Source organism: Lepidochelys kempii, chromosome 11 (genome assembly GCF_965140285.1).
Source record: "Lepidochelys kempii isolate rLepKem1 chromosome 11, rLepKem1.hap1, whole genome shotgun sequence".
Lineage (NCBI taxonomy): Eukaryota > Metazoa > Chordata > Testudines > Cheloniidae > Lepidochelys > Lepidochelys kempii.
In genome coordinates this window covers 56,183,847-56,209,315 of record NC_136390.1, presented here as the reverse complement: position 1 = coordinate 56,209,315, position 25,469 = coordinate 56,183,847, and the positions used below count along the sequence as shown (strand labels likewise).

Genomic DNA, 25,469 nt, shown 5'->3' with positions numbered 1-25,469 from the left:
CAGAAGTGGTATATAAAGTCGTACTGTTTTCTTTTTAAAATGGTGTTTAATTTTGAGAAATTGCATAGTTAGAACCTTGCTAATTCTCTCTAATGACTAGGTGGCCCAATGCAAATACATGCTAATATGCAAAATTTTCATTAAAGTGAGCAAATAATAGAACAAGGTTAATGTAACTTATAGACACAGTCAGTTGGGGTTTAGCTCTAATTTGATTCTACAGGGCACTACTAGTTTATTATATCTTCATATGAGATGAGTGGAAGCATCTGCTATTAAATTCTTGTGGTGGAGAAAGATAGGCAACTTTTTATGTTAGGTGTGCATTCTAGTGAAGCTGATCAGTAAGATTAAATTATCCTCTGGAGAGGAAGTGGAGGGAAAACATCCAGATTTTTTTAAAGACCTACATCTCTGAGGAAACTTCCTTCAAATTCTGTCTTTAAAATTGGTTCAGTGGAGCTGTAGTGAACAGTTAAGGCTGCTTGGAGCCACAGCATAGAATGGGTTCCGCTGACTTTAAAAATCACTTTAGCTAAACCAGTTTTAAAACTGGTTAGAATATATGTGAAACTTCCTAGTATAGGCCAGTCCTTTATGTTCAGCCTAAGATCTTATTTATGTAAAGAAAATGATCACTCGAAGGATGAGTTTAACTCTTTAGAATGCTTGGTGTCAACACAAGTGTTTCAACCAATTTACAAGTATTCTAAGAATGGGCTGAAGTAGAGTAGACTTCCAGCAGTTCTAAAAACCAATTCAGTGCTATTGTTGCTGTGGACAAGCCAATATGCGTCAGTCAGGTCTCCTTACTGCTGTCCCACGCTATGTTGTAGTGATCTTTTTGGTATCAATAGAGTACTTGGCTCTGGGAGCTGTACCAGGAACTTTGGGATAGGCACCTAGAAGGCATTGCAGCTGAACTTGTTTAGAACAGCACTAATGTGGATACAGGACAGGTCACAAACTGATTCAGCAAGTAGCATCATAGTATGAGTGCACTGAAATGTTTGTGTTTAAAATAGCTTCATCTCTTTGGTTCAACAAAGAATTGAACTGTCTAAATGTAAATGGGTCAGGTGGCTGTAAAAGAAGCTTCCAGTCTAGTGTTACAACTCTAAACCTGCTGTGTGTAAGCAACTGCCAATCCATAAGTGATTTTAGTGTTCTTCAGAGACATCAGTGTATTTCCTTCATCTTCAGTCTTGTAACTAAATATAATAGTAATAGAGACTTCACAAACTACATGTTAGTATTTTAGCATAAACTTGCCAAAAATCCATAGTATGACCAATGTTGTTTGAATAGGACATAGCATATTACATATTTTTAATCATGCATTGAAGGGTATCGCTTTGTTTTCCCAGCTCCAGAAATCTTAAACTATGATCCTATTACCACGGCTACAGATATGTGGTAAGTTTATTTCTTCTAAAGATAATAGTAACTAAGTTTAAATAAATTGGACATTAAATAATTCAGATATCAGCTACTCTTGCACACTTTTTTTCCTAAAAAAATCCTTTACTTTTCCATCATTATCTGATATGGCAGGAACACTTTAGCCAAAATGTTAATTTTCCACTATTTACATTTTAAAGCACTGTATATATGTTGCATTTAAAAGTTACTCTGCAGAAACAATATAAACCTTGTAGCGCTGTGCAGAAGAGTGCACTTCTTGTGGCTGGGTGTGGCATAGCAGCTCAGTCTTGTCTAGTGCCCCCTCTGAGTGATTGTTCTGGTCTTGTGTTGCCTGTCTTGTGAATTAACTCTCTGGTCAGGTCAGGCTCCACCCTTTCTGGGGTACAGAGTCCAACAAATAAAAATCTCATGTTGTCACAAGTTTTCAGCCCCAACATTACCTCATGGTCATCATACCCTTCTGGTTGTCCATATCTCTTTTTCAAGTTCTTTGTACCACTTTATCTGGTGTTTGATAGTGGAACCCAGGCCTTCCCTCTCCTCTGGGTTTCAGCACAGGGACCCTATAGTTTTTGAATATAGATACAGCTATACTTCTCTCATCCCCTGTTACCTACCTGAGCCTGTCAGCAGGTCTCTCCATAGCCTCTTTAATCTCACTCTTCTTGCAAGGCGCTCCCCTGGAATCCCCCAATAAATCCCAGTTTAAAACTATAAACTCAAACCTATTCCTGCCTTTAGGCTTGATCTTTCCTCTCTCTCTTCTGCTCTTTTCCTTGCTTTGTTCAACAGCTGAACATCTCCAAGGGTGCTCTCCTTGGAAGTCCAGATACTGCCTTTGTCAAGGCTTCCCCCCCAGAGCCTGGTCCACTCAAGTGGTTGGTGGGTCTTTACCTAGGTATCTTCCTAGACTTCTCTACTCTACTTAGGAGAGAATCCTAGGGCTAACCATCTCCTGGACTCTCATCACAACCTCTAGTCCCAGAGAGTTACTGCAGAGTTCCTCACTTTCTACCTACAGCTCCTTTCTGCTGCAAACATCTTCTGATTATAGTCCTCTCCCAGCATTTCTCCAGGTGGTCTTCATCATCAGTTAAGATCTACTCACCTGGCAGGTGCAGCCCACTACTAATTGGCCTCTCAGGCCTACATTAATCTTTTCATTGACCATCAAACACTGAATCTAGTATCTTATGCTATATACTAAAAATGTGGATTAATGTGAATACAGTTAACCAAATAGACGTTCATATCTCCAAATCAGCCTTATTCCTATACATGTGAAATGTTTTTTTAACAAAAAGAATGTTGCCCATGAATGTGTTCCAAAAATCTCACGTTTGTGAGTGTTACTTCCACCCCCTTTCCCTTCTTTCTCTTTCAAAGTTCGTAATCTAGAAAGCTAACTGCATTTGCACATCTTCATGAATATTAAGAAGTTCTTATTATTTTGATCTCGTTCCACATAGCTTTACCGCCTGTTATTTTTCTGGAGTTATTTTACATATAATTTTCTCCTGAGCCTGGAGCACATTAAAGGCAGCAATAACAACCTCTTTCCTCATAATTTTTCATTGTGTAAGTTTTTTTCTGGGCAACTCCAAATGTGCCCTAGTATAGAAGTCTTTCCTCACACCAAGAAACCTCACCTGTTTAATTTTCTTATAAACTACATGGTGTGGAGTTCAACTTTACTTTCTCATGCCCAAACTTTATCTCAACAATACAATACTATTGTAGTATAGTAGCATATGTCTGTGTGACTAAGTATCCTCCTTCCACATTCTCCACAGCTCTCCACGAAACTGGAAAAACAAGTTTATTTTTTCTATTTGTATGAGTCACAACGTGGGAATCTTATGTGCATCTTTATGTTGCAGTGTGGGTTTCCACTTCTACCATGAATTTAAAAATGTTATGCTTCTGCTGTCTGGATTTTTAAATTTTTATACATAGTACTTGCCCTTCTTTGAGAGCTGGTCACTATGGGTGCGCACACACTCCATGAACCTTGGACTGACAGTTCTTCAGTGGCAGTGTGTGTTGGTCCAGCCTGAACCTTACATCTCTTGCTGTGAACCGATGGCCTCATTGGCAGCACAGACCAACTGCCTCTGCAGTTCTTTTTCTACCTTTGGCTGTCTGGGATGGAACCTCCTGTAGCTTTGCCAGTTCAACTTTCTTGTAAAAAAAAAAAAAAAAAAAAATGTATTGTTAGTTAAGTTTCATATTTAGCGTACAGTCATCATTTAGATCATGGGGATCAGAGGTTCTTCCTCCCACCTTCGCTAATCCCCCAATGTTTGAGGCATTTATGCCCAAGGTCCAGGCTTCAAGTCTTACCTTTCCTGCCCTTGGGACGTCCCAGTAAGTGACCCACACGAGAGCTGCCTTTGCTGCCTAGGGGAGTCACACATCTCGTTAAGGTGTGACCTCTGCCACTCCTTCTGTCCCTGCACCAAGCAGTTCTGGGAGTTCAGACTTTGCAGGCACCTGGTGGAGCTCACCATGAAGCCTTGGAATCTTTCTGCTCCCTATCTCTTTGACTGGAGCTGCTGAGCAGTGCCCTGACAGAACACTCCAGCAGATCCAATGATTCCTCTCAAAAGATGAGGATAAAGAGAAGACCCCCTCACAGGAAGGAGGGAAAAACATTCCATAAGTCCTGTTAAGAAGGAGGCAGCTTCCCTCCTTGCCTTGGGACCAAGTGAGACCCTCTGCCTTGGAGCTGGAGCTCATGGGGATCCCAGGGGAGCAACAACAGTACCAGGAGTGTCTAGTGCTCCAAAACGGTCTGAAAAGGTGTGCTAGGAACAGTAGGAACGGATTGCCTTTGACAGCATATCATGCCAGAACAGTAGCTGGCTATTGGTCAAATGCATTTACTTTATCCTCCAAAACTATGTAAAATGTGAACTACGGGGGATACAATTTGCTGTAAAAATCGTGTTTAGAGTGGGGAGGTAAAAAAAAGGAAATTTCTCTTATTTTAAGAATAAAGAGCAAAAGAGTTTCCTCTTTCCTGCAAGATACATTTAAAATAGGTGCATCTTTTAAAAATTGGTAGGGTATTGGATCTATAGCAATCTCTTAATTCAGCTACACAGTCCTTTTGAATCAGGAAATGAATATCCAGTTTCTGGCAAAGGAAATGTCATAACTACTGAGGAATTGCTCCATAATCTGGGGTAGAAAGTAGTGGTAATATCACCCAGGCAGGGAGAAGCTTCTTTAGGTATTCTATTTCCACAGCACTAAGACTCAACTTCGTGGTAAGGACAGTCTTGACATCCAGGCCTTGCCGTAGTGGCAATTCATAGTCACTGCACATGAGCAAGTTTGAGAATGACTCTAGAGGTTAGAACACTCACCTAGGATGTAGGAGACCTGCTCCAATGACTTTAATTTATAAAAAGTGGAACAGCTTCTACAGGAGAGATTGAGATAGACCTACACCAGAATATTCTATAGTGCAGTAGCCGGGGTACTGTTCTGCAGTATTGGACAAAAAGTTCAAATCCCTTCTTCACATCAGTCTTCCATATCCCCAACCACTGAGCGAAAAGTTATATGGAAACCACCACCACTTTTGGCTAATATGTGAGTCTTCCCTTCCTTTTTGTTAAAATACCCAAATTCAAAAGGAGAAACTGAGCCAGATCAAACCAAACACTGAGTTTTTGACTTGCTGAAAAATTTGTTTTTTGTTTTTGACCTGAACCTAAACTTTTTTTTTAATTGGAGTTGCTAGTGAAATGAAAGCCATGATTACCCAGCTGTAGTGTAGTTCTATGCTAAATAACTTTTGTATTCAGCAGATTGAATACTTTTGATTCCCTCTAATGCTTTCTTGTACAATTGGGATAAAGGTGACGTAACTGTGGGATGATGATGTGTCTGGACTTCATGTGGGTTGCTAACCACATTCCTCTTGTGTGCCTGTATTGGTGAATTCAAAACAAAGCGTTAATGTTGATTTTGGAAAACACACTCTATCCTACCCTCCAAAGTAGAAGGTAATTGAGTGATGGCGGCTGCAAGAAAGAAATGGCTGGAGCAGATTTAAGTAGCCGAGCAACTTTCACTCTTGACTGCTAGGAAGAGCAAGTGGCATACCAGCAAAATCACTTAATGCTCTGAATGATGCATTAAGAAACACATATCAGGTATTGCATGTATATGTAATCAAATTGCTTAGAACTGTGGCTTGCTTTGGTTCTTTTGTTGCCAGTGGAATGAGAAATAACAAGGAACACTGACCATAGCACCAACGATAAAGGGAGATAATTCATTTTGCTGTCTATTTTACTTATAATTTAGGACGAAAGATAAATTACATCTTGTTTCATTTCAGGAATATTGGTGTAATCTCATATATGTTGCTAACTCAAGAATCTCCATTTGTGGGGGCAGATAATCAAGAAACTTTCCTCAATATCTCTCAAATCAATGTGGAGTATTCAGAAGAAACTTTTGCATCAGTTTCATACCTGGCCAGAGACTTCATTGAAAAACTTCTTGTCAAAAACCCAGAGTAGGTAGCAGATTCTTCGGTGCATCTTTCTATTTGTTTGTAAGCATCTGACAAAGCAAGGTCTTGATCCTGATTGGGGACTTTGGGTGCTACTGTAGTATAAATGTGATAAGACCAGTGACCATTTAACATAAAATTGTTGGTTTTCATATGGATACATTCTATGTGGTATAAATATTTAGAATGTGCTGGATTCAAATGGAAAATCTGAGTTGACCAGTGAGATCCCAATAATGGAAATTCTGTTTAAATGTTGAATTGTAAAGTTATCAGATATTCTGACTGTATATCAGATTATCTGGTGGTAATGTCCGATTGTAACTGACTTTTCTATGTAGTAAGATGCTATTTGCTTAAAAGCAATTTTACTTCAAAAAATGCCATCATGACTTCCAAATCAAATTTGCTCAACTTGCAAATAAACTAACTGCCAGATCACATGCTCGGTCTTGAATATATTTTTTGCGTATGCATTGTAAATAATAGTTCTGCTGGCCAACTTTTACCTATAAGTAAATGATCTTAAGATGTGGAGGGCAAAGTTTGACCCGCCATTTGCATTTTGGTTAACAACTCTGAAACCTGAGCTAAACTAGAATCCAGGTAGTCCTCTGTAGTTGTGTTGGCAGTAAGAAGGCAACAATCTGAGGATGCTGTAAAATTGTTGCCCTTCCTAATACTTCCTAATACTTGGAGACTTCACTCTCCAAGGCTGTCCATCTTTCACATGTCCAAACTCTTGATTTTTTTGTTTGTTTGTGAAATAAGCTGTGCATTCCATATAAGAGGTTAGTACTTTCACTTATTTAAATAAAAGAGCTTACTTTTGATTTTCTTTTTTTTTCTTTCTTTTTTAAAGGGAAAGACCAACAGCAGAGGCCTGTCTCTCTCATTCTTGGCTGAAACAAGGAGAATTAATGTTATTGCGTAGTCCTGAAGAATCTTCCTGTCCTTCTTCAATGCAGGAACACACAACAAAGTGTTCAGAGGAAAGGAATACTAAACCAATTTGTAATAGTACCTGCAGTGACCGAGCAGATAAAGAGAACATTCCAGAAGACAGCAGTACAGTGTCTAAACGTTTTCGGTTTGATGATTCATTGCAACATCCTCAAGACTTTATGACAGACTTAGTATGTTAACATATGTCTGTCTGTGCAGGTTCTCTGAACTGAATTTAGGATTCTAATCTATTCCAGTGGTGAATATTGTGAGATTATGGCTTGTCCATTCGTGCAGCATGGTTATACTGAAATGCACTTTCGAGTGATCCTCTGATGGGTACTTCCTTTCATGTCCATTGCTGGCAATGGCTTTTACTCCTGAGAAACTGGAATTCTGTCATCAGGGGAGAGCCTTATGTTTTGAAGGCGATTTAGTTGAATATATTTGCACTTTTCAAGTTTTAGTCCAAAAAATGTTTAATATAATAAAGTAGAGAATAAAAATGTAAAAACTTTTGAATGTTAATAAATGGACTCTAGTTAAACAACTTATAAAAATGCTCAAGACAGTGATCTAATAATATAAGCACATTTTTGTGACTAAGACTTGATAATGGATTGAAGCAGAGAAATTGAAACTAATAATTTCTGACAGCCTTTCGCTACAGTGACCGTGCCATCATTTGTTAACTAAGCATTTAAAATCAGCAGAATATTGGGATATATTGGATGCATTCAGCAAATACTGTTTACTTAGAATGTTTAGCTGTGGGTAAGGATAATCTTTCTGCCTTAGCTGACTGGTTACTTGTGGATAGTGTACTGCATGTGGCAGGTACTTTTAATATGCTAGCATAAATATTTCTGGAATACTAGAATAGAATAAGGGTAGGTTGCCAGTCTTATTGCTGAAGATCCTTGCTTCATAAACAAATCTAATTGTAAGAGTGTGAAAAGTCTTGCACTGAAGTGCATATTGAAACAAGTGTACATGCTCAAAAGTTGTCTCCATATATATCAGTCTCCATATACATATATCTGGATTGTATTGAAATACAGATTGCACAGTAAACTATAAATATTCCAATACCCATAATAGTTTAGTGTACATACCTCTTAAAAATCAGAGATGATGAGACTAATAGCAGCGCATAGTCATTTATTGCCTGTGCATCCACATTAAGGATGTGTTAAAAAGCTGATAGATGTGGGATGGAGAGTGTGTTAATTTGCTTGCATAATTTTTACAACCAAACTATTTTTCCTCAAAGTACTTACTCATGCTGAGAAATTGGCTGCAAAATTTCAGAATTAAAATTCAGAGCTCTGGTTATATAAATCTATCAATTTTTGAAAACATTCTGTTTTGTACTCTCCATCTTACAAAAAATAAAGGCAGGGTTTTTTAGGTTTTTTTTATTCCTCTTGTTCCCATGCTCTTGAAAAAAACCACTGCATTATGCCAAGTTTCAGGTTGGAGCAAATGTTGATCAGGTCCTAACTGCGTTTATTAATAGTGTGAAAATGGGAGCCTTTTCGGATAGGGAATGGAAGTAATTAAAGCTTTTTGAAATATTATGAAAGTAAATGGCACTTTAAACTATTTCCTGGATCTTCGAATCTGCATAGCTTAGACTAAATCCTCCTCAGTGTGGATGTCTCATTTGTCTTACATAATGAGAATTGTGATATTTAGTTAGTTGCAAGATGCTTCCTCAAATGTGCATTTTGATCCTGTCATATTTAAGCAATTTCTCGTTAAAATTCAAGAGAAAATATCAAACATTGAAATAATGTAAATGCTCATTTTATTAATATGTAATAAAATGTTGTATTTTAAGTACCTTTATAACAAGAGGATGGAATAAAAAATATTTTAAGCAATTTGTATATTAAATCCAACTTAACAGACAAATGAGTCCAATAATGCTCTCTTTACTTGGTTAATACTCCTGTTGATCTGAATGGAAGTTCCAGCTGAGTAAAGTTTGCAGGATCAGGCCTTAACTTTTTATGTGTTAAAATCCAGTCTTTTCTGTTCTCTTTATAAAGACTGATATCCATGTGATATTGTTTTTAATACCAGTATGTGTTCAACCATGAACAAGCTGAGCTACCTAGTTATTAGGGGACTCCACTATCTCATCTGTACATATTAATGTTATGTATACATTATTCTTTTCTATGAATCGATAACTGAGAAATAAGTCGACTTTGTGGAGGCAGTTAATAAACAAGTTAGGGGTTTTTTTTGTTTTGTTTTTTTTAAATTTTGGAAGGCCTTGCTTTTACCCAATAGTTTTAAACTAAGGTATTTCTATCTTCTTCTCAGAAGAACTTAATCTAATTACAGTGTATTGAAATAAAAGTATTTTTATACATTCAGAATTGAAAGTTCACTTAAGATGAAGAGAAGAAATGTCAAAACAGTACAACAGATTCAGCTATAAAAAGTTGTTTACAAAAAATAATTGTAATATAATCTAAACTGTCCAAATTACTGCTAAATTCTTAATTTTAAAACTGGAATCGCTCACACATTAATATTACTATTTCTTTTAACATATGATACAGGTTATGCAAAGTATAAAGTCATAACCATATATACCAGCACTTTAAACAAAATACAGGAAATATTCCATAAAGAAACTTTCCACCATGATATTTGATAAATGTTTACATTTGTTACTGTTTTTTTCTGGTCTTAAGTTATCTTTTAAGTTTGAATAAGTGAATTTTGGTTTTATCCAATAGAGCTTTTTCAAATTTTGTAAACATCTGTATTTTTGTATGTAAATTCCAATATAACTGGAGCCAGAATTTTAAATTGTTTGGATTAATATAAATGTTTAATTTTATAAGAATTTTGTATTGTGCATGCCATTATTTTCTTTAACATATGTAATTTCATTTAAGGTACAGTTGTTCTTTGGTAGCCCATTGTGCTTAGTGTCATGTTATTGGGGACTAGTAAAAACAGAATGTAAATGGTCATAGTAATATTTTATTAAGATAACTGATGTAATTTCTATGCAATTCCTGAATTATTTTGTATAAACAAACATTTTGTATTGAAATGTGACTTTATTCAACAATTTGTACACATAGTATTTTCTAATCAGAAAAAGTGGCTTTCCAGCTAATGTCTTGTGCTCTGTGTAAAGTTCATCTGATAAGTTAGTGAATGTAGCATTTTGAAATGCCACCACATCCTTACACTTATTAATTTCATATCTGGAATGCTGCATACATTTGAATCTGGATTAAATCTATGAGGGGAAAAAAGTGTTTCTGCTTAATGTACATGGAGGGACAGAACTCTTGTCCTTTTATAGTTTAATTTTAGGTGTAAAATGTTTAGAGGAAAGGAGAGGCATTTTAAAATATTATATAAGAAAGAAATGCTGGTGTTCAGGTTTCATTAGTCTCTCTGTAGAGAACCAGCACTATGCCAACCAGCTAAAGAGAGAAGATAAGAAGCAAAATGAGTCAAACACATGAAATGGGCCAGTCCAAATATTAAGTGTCTTGACTTAAAACACTAACCCAGTGGTGATCTGCATACCTCAACAGCATAAGATAAACAGGTATGTAATATCCATGTTGTTTATTTAGCAGATGGTTGTCCTTTCTAAAGGCTGTAAACTCCTTAAAGTTAAGTTGAATGTTAATAGGCTGATGGTCTAAAAATAAATTATACTCTTCTAGAGAACTTCATATATTGTGTGTGTAATAAATGGGTAGTAATTCACTAGTACAGGCTGGATACTGCAGTTGCTACATAAAGATCCCATTGACATAAGTGTTGTTCTGTTTGTGTTTAGAACGTCATGACTGAGTTGTGTGTTCTGTGAAGGGAACAGTATCCCCATGTATTTGTTTTGGCATTACTGCAGTATTCACTTCAACTCTCTCAAATTTTCTGCCCATAAAACTTTTATCCAATGTGCTTCATATACTAAAAACAAAATCCTATTTATTAAATACTCGTTTCCCCCATTAGTAACATAGTAGAACTAATTTTGAAATAAAACAAGAATGGTGAGTCTCCGCTCTGATTTTGGTCTCCCTGAGAAATGTGATGTTAGCAGAATAATCTCTGTTCTAGGTGGCAATTGGTAACTCTGTAAATTCAACCACAAATGTTTTGCTAACTAGAAATTAATTGTATAACATTTTCAGAAACCCATAGCAGAGAGAACTGGTTAACAAGTTTGCTGGACTCTGTGCTGAAAGAAGTCGGGGGAAATTGTGCCTTTATTTCTGCCAGCTATCAAACTTGGAAGTGCTTCTTTGCCAGCTCTGTATATTAGACAAATGGATAGCCTGCTGTACTGATGAACCATTATATAGAAAAATTCACATATTAATTTCAATATAGAAAAAGCCATAAATATGTAATTTTGAGTTGAATTATACAGTGACAAACTGTAAATGTGTAAGATATATCTTAGAAAACTTTGATTCAGAAAACTTTTATTAAACCTTGACATAAGCTCTAATAAGTCAATAGAACTCCTCCTAAGTAAGGTTTCCAGGATCAGGCCTTTGCTGTGACAACACTTCAAATTGTGGTTTCTTTTAGAGCAGAAGGAAAAACACAGTGAATTCCTGACCCCAATGAAGACCTCAGAGGGTCAAAGATTTTTACCCTTGAAATCTTGGGAAAGATTGAAGTGCAAAACTTCTCTGGCCAGGAGTACATTATCACAGGGCAGAATTCAGCCACAATGATCAATCTAAAATTCCTGTTAAGATGGTTACCATCAAGTGTTCATTCTAAGACTCAGTTCAATATTTATATTTTATCTAATCACAATCCAAATAGCCAAGGGTATTTTTAAGAGATGTTGGCATGGACAGACTTTCTAGGTAGTTTTATAGTGAACATTACCATGTATCAGCATGCCTGACAGAATTATACAAGTAAGCTTCCATGTCTTCTCTTCCTATTCTCCTTTACTAGCATGGCTGGGGAGGGTGGGAGGAGTACACTGTAGAAATGCCGTTGTAAAGAGAGATTTGGATGGTGCTGAAGGTAGTGATTTGTAGTTGTTCAGTACCTTCTGGGAGAGAATTCTATATCTGTGGAAAGTTGGCCTGGATGTGAGCTGACAATTTAGAGATGGAAAGTTCTATATCCCATAACTAGTCTCTTGAGCTTTCCAGTTCCTTCCTGTGGAGCACTCCGACAGAGGTTAGGAAGTGGGAGATTCAATCTACAGCACCTGGTAAGGAAAACTACTAACGGACATGAAAATCTCAAGCACCATACTAATAGCACTTACCTTAAAATCCAGTACCATGCTCCTACATTTTGCAAGTGAACATTTCATATGTGCCCATACACACTGAAACACACTCAATTTCCATACCAAAGCCCAGTCCCTAGCTCATGAATGATTATTTGACCAATTCTCTAGTCATGCTCACTAGCCTGTGAGTCACTTGTGTAATATAACTATTCCAAATGTATACTGCTAAAACCTTTTTCACATTATGCTGCATATATTCTTGTGTGTGAACATTATGTAGTGTTAGAGATTTACTGTAATTATAACCTCTAGTATGGCTCATCTCATCTTTGCCATTTGGACTATTTCTAATTCTCATTCTGCTCTACTGCAGAGAGGAGCTAATGGCCTTTATGGATGCAAGGATATGAGGGAATTAATTCAAAGATGTTTTTACAAAGCTGCTTTAAAAAAAAAAATCTGGTATGAGGACAAATACACTGAGCAATTAATTGCTGGTGTAATTCTACTGAAGCTGATAAAGTAACAACAGTGACTATTTTTGTCCTTTATTTTGGAGACCCAGCAGAGCCAGTGTGGTAGCATACGTCAAAGTCAGAATAAAACCCTGTAAAATCTAATGGTGTACTTGGCTAAATCACCAGCATTAAAATGCTGGCTGGATTATTGCCCTATACTGCTGATGATTTAGATAAGCAGACCTTCTATTTTGTCCCTTTATAAACCCCCTTGCTGTCCTATGTTGCATCTGTGATGTTCACTTGTAGATAAAGGGCCTGATTTCAAAAGTGCTGAATCTGCAGAGTTTCTATAGATTTCGGTCAGAAATGCAGGTGTTCAGCATCTCTCACAATCAGGCACCAAATCATTTGACAGTTTACCCATGCAGTAAACATTGGGCCATTCCCCATCCTTCCCTCCCTAGACTGAATTGATGTAAATCAAATTGCTCCCATCTGAAATGAGTCTCTCCTAAGTTTTCAGAAATGTCCCTTCCATAGTGGTCTGTTTGCTGACACCAAATTTCCAAAAGTGTGAATACACACTAGGAGGGCTACATTGTACTACAGAAGCCACAGCTGATTCACTGAGATATTAATGGAACTATTAAAAATGAGGTTCAAGGATTTTTGCACAAATATGGGATCATTGTTACCAAAAGTGTGAGTGTATCTCTCCCTTCTCGTAGAAGAAGGAAAATATGACTGCACTGAGTCACTGCTATAACTTGATTTTGATTGCAGTCTCTTATTCTCAGAATTGTTGAAGTTTATTTGTAGTGTTTGTGCAAGTATGCGAAGGGTTTGACTTTTGTAGATAAGGATGCAATTACTTATGTGATATATAGTCCTTCCTACCATTATAAAGCAATTTTTCAGAAATATGATTGTGCAAAACAAACATATTTCATGCATCCATTCAGTTTTCAGTTTTACCGAGTTTCTATATACAGTATATAAATATTGCATGCAACTTTAACCTCATCATCTCCCTACTTTGCTGTATAAAACGAGCAAACAATCCTTGAACTGAAAGACCATGGTTACCAGTTGCTAACGCACCAACCTTTCCATATGTAATTTCCTGCATGTATTATGATTTAAAGTGATAGTTTAATGGCTGTTTGAAATTCTAACTTCATTTAATTGAACTTTGGAGTTATGATACTATACACAATGTATATAAAAGTCATGCCTGTTATTTTAACATAAATCAACTCAACTGTTAACTTCAGATTATTAAATCCCTTACTTGACTTTTGGTAACAATGATCCCATATTTGTGCAAAAATCCTTGACCCTCATTTTTAATAGTTCCATTAATCTCTCAGTGAATCAGCTGTGACTACCATATTGTGAACTAAAGTTCTAATGGGATATGCACATGTAGCTCAGAGATAAAATTCATTGAATAAATGAATATGCACCATACTGCTGGCATAAGGGTAGCTAGAGGGCTACAATTATGGAAGTGTTCTTACCAAATGATTTGATTTAATTCAGCTTGCTACATTAACTTGCACTGAATGGATTCAATAAGTGGAAACGCTACTTCATTTCCCCCTCCCCCACTAAGGATCTGATATGACAAAGTGCCAAGTGCTTTCAACTCCAACTTAAGGCAGGGAGTTTAGGGTGCAGCTCAGCATGTCACAAGGTGTAGCTCATGAAAGCTCATGCTCAAATAAATTTGTTAGTCTCTAAAGTGCCACAAGTACTCCTTTTCTTTTTGCGGATACAGACTAACACGGCTGCTACCCTAAAAGGTGCACTCAGTAATCTGAAAGAATAGACCATATGAAAGTTACCTTAATATCTAAATGTAGAGTAAACCGCATTAAAAAACCAAAAACACAAACTTCGACTGTGTGAAAGATCACTTTAAATATGTGAAAACTTAAATTTAGGGACTAGAAATAATAATTTAGAACAACAGTTACCAAAATGCTTGTATATTCACTTAAACTATTTTCATGCCATACACAATAGTGACTCTTACCTTACTGGGCAAATTGGAGTCTCTTTCTGAAGTACCCACAAATCTTTTGATTTTTAACTTTAGTTAATATAGTCAGTTTGCCCAGTATGTTTAAAAAAAAAAAAACTCTGGAAATTACTCAGATGAAGTGGGCTGTAGCTCAGGAAAGCTTATGCTCAAATAAATTTGTTAGTCTCTAAGGTGCCACAAGTACTCCTTTTCTTTTTGCGAATACAGACTAACACAGTTGCTATGCTGAAATCTCTCAAGAACAAGAATGTAGTGTAAAGAAATTCCAAGAGGGGCAGAGCATGTGCACTAAGGTAAGTAGAGATGTGGGTGCAGCGATCTGTTTTGTAACCCTAGGCAGTTTGGGTGTGATTTGCAAAAGCATCTAAGTGATTAGGAGCACAATTCACATTGAAAGTCAAATGACTTAGTCACTTTAAAAAAAAAAGAAGTCTCACCCTTTGTGTGTTTTTCAACATCATAATTTTCCCAACTCAGTAGTGCTACTGGCCTGCAAACTATCTAACTAATGAAGCAAAGAACAAAACTGAAAATAAGGTGTTTTTTTTTTTTAAAACAAAATCCAAGACCAAAAATTGCCCTCTTCATTGGGTGTTGCAGACACCTGAGATATAGCTGATGCACTAACATCAGAGGACCATATTATTAATTTGCAAAGCACAGCTGTGGGTGTGCATATTATTTTAAAGATAAATAAAAATAAAAGGTCTCTGTCTCAAAGAAGTTACAACTTAAATTTCTAAAAGAAATAAGACAACAAGAAGGTGGTGGGAGAAATTTGGTAAACAAAATAGCCTGGGAGGAGAAACTGAGATATAGAGTACATTTTTTAAAGTTTCTAAGTGACTTAGGAGTTTATTCCTTTCAGTTTCAATGAGACTCCTGTGTAAAGGGCACAAAAGAAATGTAAGGTTCTTATATAACCCGAGTAGGGCCAGCTACAATCTAGCTTTATATTCGTTGTTTATTATTAAAGTCCCAAACATGTCTAATATGGTTTAAGAACTGTAACTTTTGCATTTGTTTTAAATTTTACTGTGAATTTAAATGTACATGAATATAAGGTTTTCTACCTTATTTCATTAAACTTTAATAGTAGGCAGAGCTACCAGTAAGAACTGTCTTCAAATAATGGAACACTGCTCAGTTTTCCTGTCTTCAAAATGTTGCCATTTCCCTCTGTTCTGCTCCCTAACCATCTTTTACCTTGCTCTCTACCCTACCCTTTTGTACTTGGAGTGAATTCCTCTAATCTAGACTAGTCTTTTTATAGGTTACAATATATACTATGTGTACTTTGGCTGCTAAAGGTGGACTCTGTTTTTCCTTGTGTGTGTGTGTTGGGGGTAGGGGTGTTCAGGGTTTGTTTTTTAACATACATTCTGCACTAGAAACTTTTATTGTATAGGCTCTTCCCTCATCCTTTCATTGTTTTTACTCTGGGGCTTCCCTCCCACCCCGCTTATTTATAAGAGATTTAATTGAGTGATGAAGTTGTTCTGGTTTTTGTTTTGCATTTAGCTGAGTTATTTCTAACAGCTTGGTTGTTGGATTTCTCATAAAAGAGAGGTGTGGACCAAGCTCAGGACTTGGGAGCCAAAGACTTCCACTTTTGGTACTGAATCTTTCTATGGCCTTGGGCAAGACTCTTTAACTCAGTTAATATAGGTTCTGTTTAAGTTAAAAGTACTTAATTGTCACTTTAGGAATTTGATTCAAACATTCTGCAAGTGACAGACGAGGCAGCTGCATCTTTGAGATCAGTAAACCTGTGTAGAGGGGGGAAAAAGAGTAGGAAACAATAACATAACCTAATCTGAACTTCTTAGGGACTTCTGTGTAAAGGAGGAAATTCCTATGGACAATGTGAAAGGAACAGTTATTTATAGAAAAAAATTGTAATGCTTTCCAGATCCTGAGATTAAGGACTACATAAAATATGACTAGGTGAGACTCCTAATGGCTTTTCATTGTGATTCTTTGAACCATAAATATGAATTTGCTAAATGAGCATTTACTGATCACTGAAAATAAAAATTGTTACAACTTATGTTGGCTTGATTGTATGCTTTAGGAGAATTATTGGAGACATGGAAATGTGCTTAATATATGTTGCTACCTTTAGGATCTACCCTTGCTCCACAATAGCTGAATCCAATCTGCTTTACGGATTTCCCTTCCTACATTTTCTGGATGACCAGATTGGCAATATTTGGAGCAGGCAGGGATGTGTGTGTCCAAATACCCAATGGTTAGGGCACTCACCTAGAAGATGGGCAATGTGGAATCAACTCCCTGCTCCATATCACGCAGAGTGGGAATTTGAATCTGTCTCCCACATCCTTGGTGAATGCTTTAACCATTAGGGTATTGGGATGACAGCAGCTGTTTCTCCTCAGCTGTGTTCTTTGTGGATTAGGCATGCTCTGAGAACATCTATCAGATTAGGACCTGCAGGTCAGATAGGTAGGGTACGCACAGTTTGTAAGTGCCACCAGGACTTAGGCAGGAGCTGGGCACCAAGCAGCTCAAGACAGTTTTGTGCATGCACTTTGGCAGAAATTTAGGCACCAGGAGACTTTATTAGCAGAAACTTAGGTGTCCAGGAAATGTTGGCAACTACTGTATTAAGTGGCAGCTGAGTGGGGATTTTTGAGGATCTAAATTTTGTATTTAGGTACCGTAAGTAGTAGTAAGAGCCACAAAGGTTTAAGTGCCTAGCTCTGAGCCTTTCTTGAATTTGCAGTTCCACACACTCCCCTTTATATTGAGCCATTCAGTTGCAGGTACAGCTTATCAAGTGGGACTTCCTCTCATGACCACAAATTCTTTATCATTGAAAGAGCAGAAAGGGTCACTTTCTGGATAAATATGGTAACTGTAATTATTGTAATGTAAAACCTTCTACTAATTGAAATGTTCAAACTGTATGCTCTGTTTCACACTTGTAACCTTTTGTCAAATTAGAACTGGTTGCTGATATAGTAACAACATACTTTTCTAAAGAACTGGCAGATCAAATAAGGAAAGTTTTTCTGTTGCCCCAAGCAATAATGTAAATATAGTTATGTAACTAGGAAGTCACTGACTAATAAAACAGGACAAGCTGTTTTATTGGACAAATAAAAGGATGAAGTATTACTTTAGATAGTCATAGCACTTTAGATAGTGATAGCTTTTTGCTTACCTGATAAAAACCAAAATATGATCAAATAAATAACATGAGCATCTGAAGCATATGACGTACAAGGCTGAAAGTCAAGTGAACTGAGTAGTGCTCTCAGCCCCATCCTCCTGTGCATCAATTTGGTAAGCAGCTGTCTAATTTGGTGACTCATATTGCAAGTTATAACACCCACTGACTTCACTGAGTCTTGGGGACTGCCATGAACTCACAGGATTGGGCCTTGCTGTTTAAAAAAGAATGGGCCAGATCTTAAGCTGATATAAATCAGCATAGCTCCATTAAAATCAATTTCTTCCTATTTCTAAGGATGAAACTTTCACTTAATATCACTATAAGCAAGAACACACACACTGTTCAAAAGAATGATTTTATAGAAACTATAGTATCAGAAAAATGATATAAAGCAAGCATATGTGAAATTGGTTTCCTTTTAGTATGTGGTTGTTTAATATAAAACTATTTTGTCATCCTGTTGAAAATGCCCAATAGCCTGTGATGGATGTTAGATGCGGTGGGATCTGAGTTACTACAGAGAATTCTTTCCTGGGTGTCTGGCTGGTGAGTCTTGCCCATATGCTCAGGGTTTAGCTGATTGCCATATTTGGGGTCAGGAAGGACTTTTCCTCCAGGGCAGATTGGCAGAGGCCCTGGGGTTTTTTTGCCTTCCTCTGCAGCATGGGGCACGGGTCACTTGCAGGAGAATTCTCTGCACCTTGAAGTCTTAAACCACAATTTGAGGATTTCAGTAAGCGGTTTGTTACAGGAGTTGGTGGGTGAGATTCTGTGACCTGTGTTGTGCAGGAGGTCAGACTAGATTATCATAATGGTCCCTTCTGACTTTAAAGTCTATGAGTGTATGAAAACAAACATGGTCTCAGCTTACATACAGAAACTGCACCAATTTAACTAAATTTGGTTTCTAAATTGATTTAGTTCAATTGGTGCAATCCTTGTGTGGATACAAACTGATTTAAGAGTGTCTACACAGAAGAGGTGAATTGAGTTAGCCGTATTGATTTAGTACCAGGTTTGGTTAAATTGGTGCAATTTCTGGGCATAGTCCAGCACAAGGTTTCACTTTTGCCCTCAATCTCAATGAAGACAATAACAACATTCCATTGACTTCAGGGAAAGCAGGACCAGACCCCCAAGTTTACCAAGCAGAAAACACTTCTTCACATGTTAATGCTTGAATTGTGGTTGTGTGGGACAATGAAAATTGTAACTATAAATCAGTAGCAAAGGAGTACATTGTCATGTTTCTGGTGTTCATTCCTGAATATACTGTTTTTCCTTTAGCAGAGCATTTCAGTTTTAATGTTGAACGTACACCCCTCAGTGGCCAAAAGAAGCTAATGCAATTATCAAGGAAATTAGGTGTCGATAAGAACTTATACAGAACTGTTTTCTTATTTAAATACGATCTTTGTTCCTCTCTTGGTGTTGCCTGCAATTAACAGGTCAATGTGTTAAGTTTGCTCTCTTTGACTTTCTAGGAATCATTCCAAAATCAATACAAAAATTATTTTGAATGTTGCAGAACAGCAGAACGTTTTGTTTTGTTGTGACTGTTTACTGTTAGGGAGGTGGATATTTCACCAGGAATATTAACAGTACTTGTTGACAGGTGAACCAAGCTCGGTGAAGTTACGTCTTTTAGGGGACCAACTTCTGCCAAGCTGACACAGAACTCTTCACGGTGTGCCTGGGCGCTACGTTAGTCTCCTTCCCCATCAGACGGGCTCCGTGTCTGCCAGGGACCTCTCACGCTCCATGACTTTCCACGACCACCCACCGCGACTTCTGCAGGGGCCAGTGGGGTTGACCCCAGGGCTGCCCTAGCAGCTGGCTCCAGGTACAGCCACCCCGGGTGCTGTTTACGCCTCGGCGGCCGGTAGGAAGGCGCACGGCTGCGTCTGAGGCAGGTATTGAACAACCGAAATCCCCAACCCCGAGCCGCTGTCACAGAGTTTGGGGGTGGCCCTAAGGCCGGGCCGCGCTGGCTGGTGGGCGGGCCTTAGAGCAGGGTTACCGGCACTGAGCGCTAACGTTACGGCCCAACGCCAGCCACCTCCTAGGGGCGTTCCGAAGCTCCGGGCCAATCAGGCGCGCGCACTGCCGGCGGGGACCGTTGGGATTCGCTCTGCGCCTCGCGGCGGAGGCGGAGCCTGGGCCCGAACCGCTGCTAAGCAACGGGGCTTCCTTCAACACAACAGCCCCTCCTCCTCCTCCTGCCGCCGGCGACTGGGCCCCAAGGGAGCTGGCAGGAGCGTGCGTGCGAGCGGGGCCCCGACCCAGGAGGAGCTGCAGACATGGGCAGCGAGCAGGTGAGGGGGATGGGTCTTGGGACGACCTCCCCACGCCTGTGCAGCGGCTTCCGCCCCCGCTCTGCCCCATGCCCCCTACAGCGACCCCCCAGGCCTGTGCTGACCGCCGCCCCTACTGACGTCCCCGTGCTCCGCACAGCAACTCCCGGCCCCGCTACAGCGACCCTCCCACTCAACTGCCTTCTCCTCAGCCCCCAGTGACCGCTCGACCTGTACTGCTCTCCCCGACCGCCAAAAGCAACAGCCCGCCCTGCACTGGCCTCCCCTGCCCCCCCCTCCCTCAGAGACACGCCGGCTCTGACCTGCCCCATCCTGCACTGACCTTCCTGTGTCAGCTACAGCGGTTCCCCCAGCTCATCATGGCCTCCCGCTACCTTCCACAGTGACCCCCTGCCGCTGTCCCGACCCGCTTACTCCCCCTGCCCGCGGTGAGCCCCCTGCCGCTGTCCCGACCCGCTTACTCCCCCTGCCCGCGGGGACCTCCCCTGCCGCTGTCCCGACCCGCTTACTCCCCCTGCCCGCGGTGAGCCCCCTGCCGCTGTCCCGACCCGCTTACTCCCCCTGCCCGCGGTGACCTCCCCGCCGCTGTCCCGACCCGCTTACTCCCCCTGCCCGCGGTGACCTCCCCTGCCGCTGTCCCGACCCGCTTACTCCCTCTGCCCGCGGGGACCTCCCCTGCCGCTGTCCCGACCCGCTTACTCCCCCTGCCCGCGGGGACCTCCCCTGCCGCTGTCCCGACCCGCTTACTCCCTCTGCCCGCGGTGAGCCCCCTGCCGCTGTCCCGACCCGCTTACTCCCTCTGCCCGCGGTGACCTCCCCTGCCGCTGTCCCGACCCGCTTACTCCCTCTGCCCGCGGTGAGCCCCCTGCCGCTGTCCCGACCCGCTTACTCCCCCTGCCTGCGGTGACCTCCCCCGCCACTGTCCCGACCCGCTTACTCCCCCTGCCCGCGGTGAGCCCCCTGCCGCTGTCCCGACCCGCTTACTCCCTCTGCCCGCGGGGACCTCCCCTGCCGCTGTCCCGACCCGCTTACTCCCCCTGCCCGCGGGGACCTCCCCTGCCGCTGTCCCGACCCGCTTACTCCCTCTGCCCGCGGTGAGCCCCCTGCCGCTGTCCCGACCCGCTTACTCCCTCTGCCCGCGGTGACCTCCCCTGCCGCTGTCCCGACCCGCTTACTCCCTCTGCCCGCGGTGAGCCCCCTGCCGCTGTCCCGACCCGCTTACTCCCCCTGCCTGCGGTGACCTCCCCCGCCACTGTCCCGACCCGCTTACTCCCCCTGCCCGCGGTGACCTCCCCTGCCGCTGTCCCGACCCGCTTACTCCCCCTGCCCGCGGTGAGCCCCCTGCCGCTGTCCCGACCCGCTTACTCCCCCTGCCCGCGGGGACCTCCCCTGCCGCTGTCCCGACCCGCTTACTCCCCCTGCCCGCGGGGACCTCCCCTGCCGCTGTCCCGACCCGCTTACTCCCCCTGCCCGCGGGGACCTCCCCTGCCGCTGTCCCGACCCGCTTACTCCCCCTGCCCGCGGTGACCTCCCCTGCCACTGCCCCGACCCGCTTACTCCCCCTGCCTGCGGTGACCTCCCCTTCCACTGTCCCGATCCGCTTACTCCCCCTGCCCGCGGTGAGCCCCCCGCCGCTGTCCCGACCCGCTTACTCCCCCTGCCCGCGGTGACCTCCCCTGCCACTGTCCCGACCCGCTTACTCCCCCTGCCTGCGGTGACCTCCCCTTCCACTGTCCCGATCCGCTTACTCCCCCTGCCCGCGGGGACCTCCCCTGCCGCTGTCCCGACCCGCTTACTCCCTCTGCCCGCGGTGAGCCCCCTGCCGCTGTCCCGACCCGCTTACTCCCCCTGCCCGCGGTGACCTCCCCTGCCGCTGTCCCGACCCGCTTACTCCCCCTGCCCGCGGTGACCTCCCCGCCGCTGTCCCGACCCGCTTACTCCCCCTGCCTGCGGTGACCTCCCCTTCCACTGTCCCGATCCGCTTACTCCCCCTGCCCGCGGTGACCTCCCCTGCCACTGCGCCGACCTAGCTCCTTCTCCTACAGCTCTCTAATGTCACCCCTTGACTCTACGGTGGCCTTAACATCTGCCCTCCACAGTTACCTTCTGCCTCTGTGTTGACTTCACCTCCCCGCCCCTGCACTGATTTCACCCTCCACTCTACAATGATTTCCCTGCTGTTGCAATAACCTGTGACACCCTGTGACACCTTGTTATTGCTGCTGCAGCCTCGAGGAACTCATGTGCCCACCACCACTACTGTGGTTACCTCTTGTGCCCCTTGCCATCACCACTTGGCGTTACTCTTGCCCACTGCTACCTTGTTCCCTTCATGTGCTTGCCACAGTTGCCATAATGACTGTGTATGTACTTGTCACTGCCTCTATCTTTATATCACTTCAGCCAGGCTTCTATCACTATCACCATCTCATTTATATCACAACACCCAAATGTGATGAGATTTCAGTGTATAATCAGATGTTGCCATGTTTCATCAGATTTTTTAAAAACAGAGTAAATGTACATGATATTTTACAAATGGAATAGGATATGTGCCCTACACCTATAAGTTTAGGATAGGCAAGACAATGGGGACCAGTAGGAAAGAGTGAGGGGAGTTATAGCTATGAAGAACAAGATGTTAAGGATTCATGGAGAAAGTAGGATTTAAGGACGAGAGAAGAGGAGCTTGGCTTAGGTTTGTACATGTAGCTCCTCATCTGGCAGATATTTATGCATGGTCTTAACTTTACCAGTGTAAAGACTCCTAAAATCAATAGTACTACTGCTCACAGTGGGAAAGTTAAGTACATGCATAAGTCTTTGCAAGATCAGGACCGTAGGGAGTATTGTAACTTCTTCCCCTCCACCTGGTAACTCCATACAAGACAAGCCAGAATAAGACCTAGAGTGTTTGTTTTTCAAATAGAAGCATAGGATCATATGCAGAATGTGTGCATACTTTTAAACAGAGGAGGGCATTCTTTTACTTCAGTATTTCCCTTATGTATGATTTCAGGCTAGCTTTGTTACTGAAGTTTATGCTAATCTAGCATATTTAGGGGGTTTTCTTTTGAACTGGATGGAATTTTTTTATGTTTTGGCTTAAGTAAACAGACTGGATTAAATTTTTTTAAATGACTTGTTTTTCCTCTCTGACATTCACTTAAACACACATACTTTTTGAGTAACAGAGCAGGTGGTATAACCATATTTGCTAAAGGAGACTTTAACATTCATCTCATTAGTGGAAAGTTGATTGCAGGATGATATCCTCTAGTAAAATGAAAGTGGAGTGTCTGTACTCTGAATTCTTTTAAATCAGGTATTCAAAAGTGATACAATCCTCCTTGCAGCTATTCATATAATTTTAAAATTAGTTTTGAAATGTAAACATAAACTGACATTTTGTTTCAGGGTTGCTGTTCTTACAGCATGTTTAAGGGGCTTTTCTCTAAAGTCATTATAAAATGTATAACATTATAAACTGCAGAAGCAAGTTCGATGGTAGCTTGGTACAGTTTGCTGCATATGGGAATTCTTATATGGGGGAGGGAGCGTGAACAGTTTAAGATTAAATTAAATTATTTTCAGAATTATGCACGGTATAAACATTGCATATATAATGGAGTGCTGATTTGCAACTTCAGCTATGAATGTTAGCAGGTGGCTCCATAATGAAATTATATATCTAAATACCTGTTAAAGATCATCTCACACAATCAAGATTAAATAGAAATACCATCAATATTAAAATAATTCCACTATAACCCACATATTTAGGGACTTCTGGGGTTTGGTTTATTATAGTAAATATATACAGTAAACTGGATAAGGAATAGTGAGGCATACATTTTTTTCACTATAACTGAACATTGGATTTAGCCTATGCATTGCACTGTCAGCGCTTCTTTGGTGGCATTATCAGTTTAACTTTTTACATAAAAAATATTCTGTACTACCTTGCTCTTTGTGTAGTCATTTACACTTGTAGTGTAAAATGCTATTATTCTTATTTTTGCTAGTGTTTTGAATCCACTTTTCACAGGTGTAAAAAAATGGCTACATAGGGTGCTCTTCTGCCCATGAAGAAATCTTTCACATTGGATCTGTTATTGGGATCTTTTATTTTATGAATCTGCACACAGAAAGACTGAAATAATAATTCTGAGAGATGTTGGCTGCCTTTATTAATCTGAGGGGAGTATTAACTGTGAAATTCATTGATAATTTAAAGGTCACCTTTGATTCTTTTACTGCGATCATTTTAACAGAAAAAGCCAGCTACTATGTATTTGTGGGAAGAGCTTGCATAGAACTACTGTACTTTTTTGCCCTGCAGCCTGTCCCCTGTTCAGCAGAGTACCTTTCTCACTCTCAAAAGGGAAAAAAAATTAAATATAATGTGAATCTACATTTATGGTTTGAATTTAAATAAATGTTCATAAATTAATTCTTAATAATTGTGTGAAAAGTTAATAGCAGTGGGCTGGAGAGCAGCAATTAACTTTTGAATTTATGCCACTGTTTCATTGATTTATTCTAGTAATGTTATCAGAACTGAATGGCAAATAGACTAAAAAGCAAGGCCCCTTTACTATATTCTGCAGATGCATGTGAATGGGCGTCTGCCTGTATGTGTCCAGGTTTGGTGAGACAGAGATGCAGAGGGGGGAATGGTGTCTCCCCTAACCCTGTGGAATCCCCTATGCAGGGTTTGGGCTCTAAAGAGTTAATAGGTTGAGAGGCTGGCTAGACTCTGTCAGACTCTTACCACAAAAAAATTATGGGGGAAGAGTCTGCAGTAACTTGTGTTGATTTCATAATGCAGAGGGGTAACTTCCTTCATGGAAGTTCCTGTAGATGGAGAAACTGGCTGACAGTATGGCTCATGGAAACTTTGCTGCCCCAAGGCTAAAACAAGACTCGGGGGGCTGCCCAGCAGTGTTGAAGAGGCGCAGATGCAAGATCTGTGTGGCTCTCAAGGGGCTTATAGGTGGAACCATCAGCCACTTGTATTGGTCTAGGGTGAAAAATCCAGTCCTGTGGTGGAAGAATTGTTTTTTTCACTCTTTATTTTTTCCTTTTGGTATTCTGTCACTTTTAAAAGCTTCTCTAGGTTTGGAAAACTTAGAGTGAAAAATTGAAGAACAAAAACAAACAAACAAAAAAACCAACCAGAAAAAATGAGGAAAACCCCTAACCACATAACACCATTAACTGGGTTGCGTTCAGTGGAAAATGGGAAATAAAGGGGTAAACAATGAGGAAAATCATTTTATTTTTTGA

General features: G+C 40.8%; 2 protein-coding genes across 12 annotated transcripts in view; both read left to right on the top strand.

Annotated features, from left to right (window-relative positions):
- STK17B (serine/threonine kinase 17b) overlaps positions 1–10,620 on the top strand; it is a 30,569-nt gene extending 19,949 nt beyond the window's left edge. For 4 of the 5 annotated variants that reach the window (XM_073306245.2, XM_078848003.1, XM_073306246.2 and 1 more), the window contains 3 exons: positions 1,368–1,416; positions 5,780–5,959; positions 6,819–10,620. In XM_073306245.2, the coding sequence (XP_073162346.1) occupies positions 1,368–1,416; positions 5,780–5,959; positions 6,819–7,101 (512 nt within the window). In that variant the 3' untranslated portion in view covers positions 7,102–10,620. The remainder of the gene's footprint in view (positions 1–1,367; positions 1,417–5,779; positions 5,960–6,818) is intronic. The other variant, XM_073306248.2, reaches the window with a different exon arrangement.
- Positions 10,621–20,082: 9,462 nt separating this feature from the next.
- DNAH7 (dynein axonemal heavy chain 7) overlaps positions 20,083–25,469 on the top strand; it is a 270,148-nt gene continuing 264,761 nt past the window's right edge. For all 7 annotated transcript variants that reach the window (XR_012154342.1, XM_073306229.1, XM_073306230.1 and 4 more), the window contains exon 1: positions 20,083–20,180. Coding sequence is in view for 6 of the 7 variants with exons in the window: in XM_073306229.1 (XP_073162330.1) it covers positions 20,166–20,180 (15 nt within the window). In the remaining variant the exon portion in view is untranslated. The remainder of the gene's footprint in view (positions 20,181–25,469) is intronic.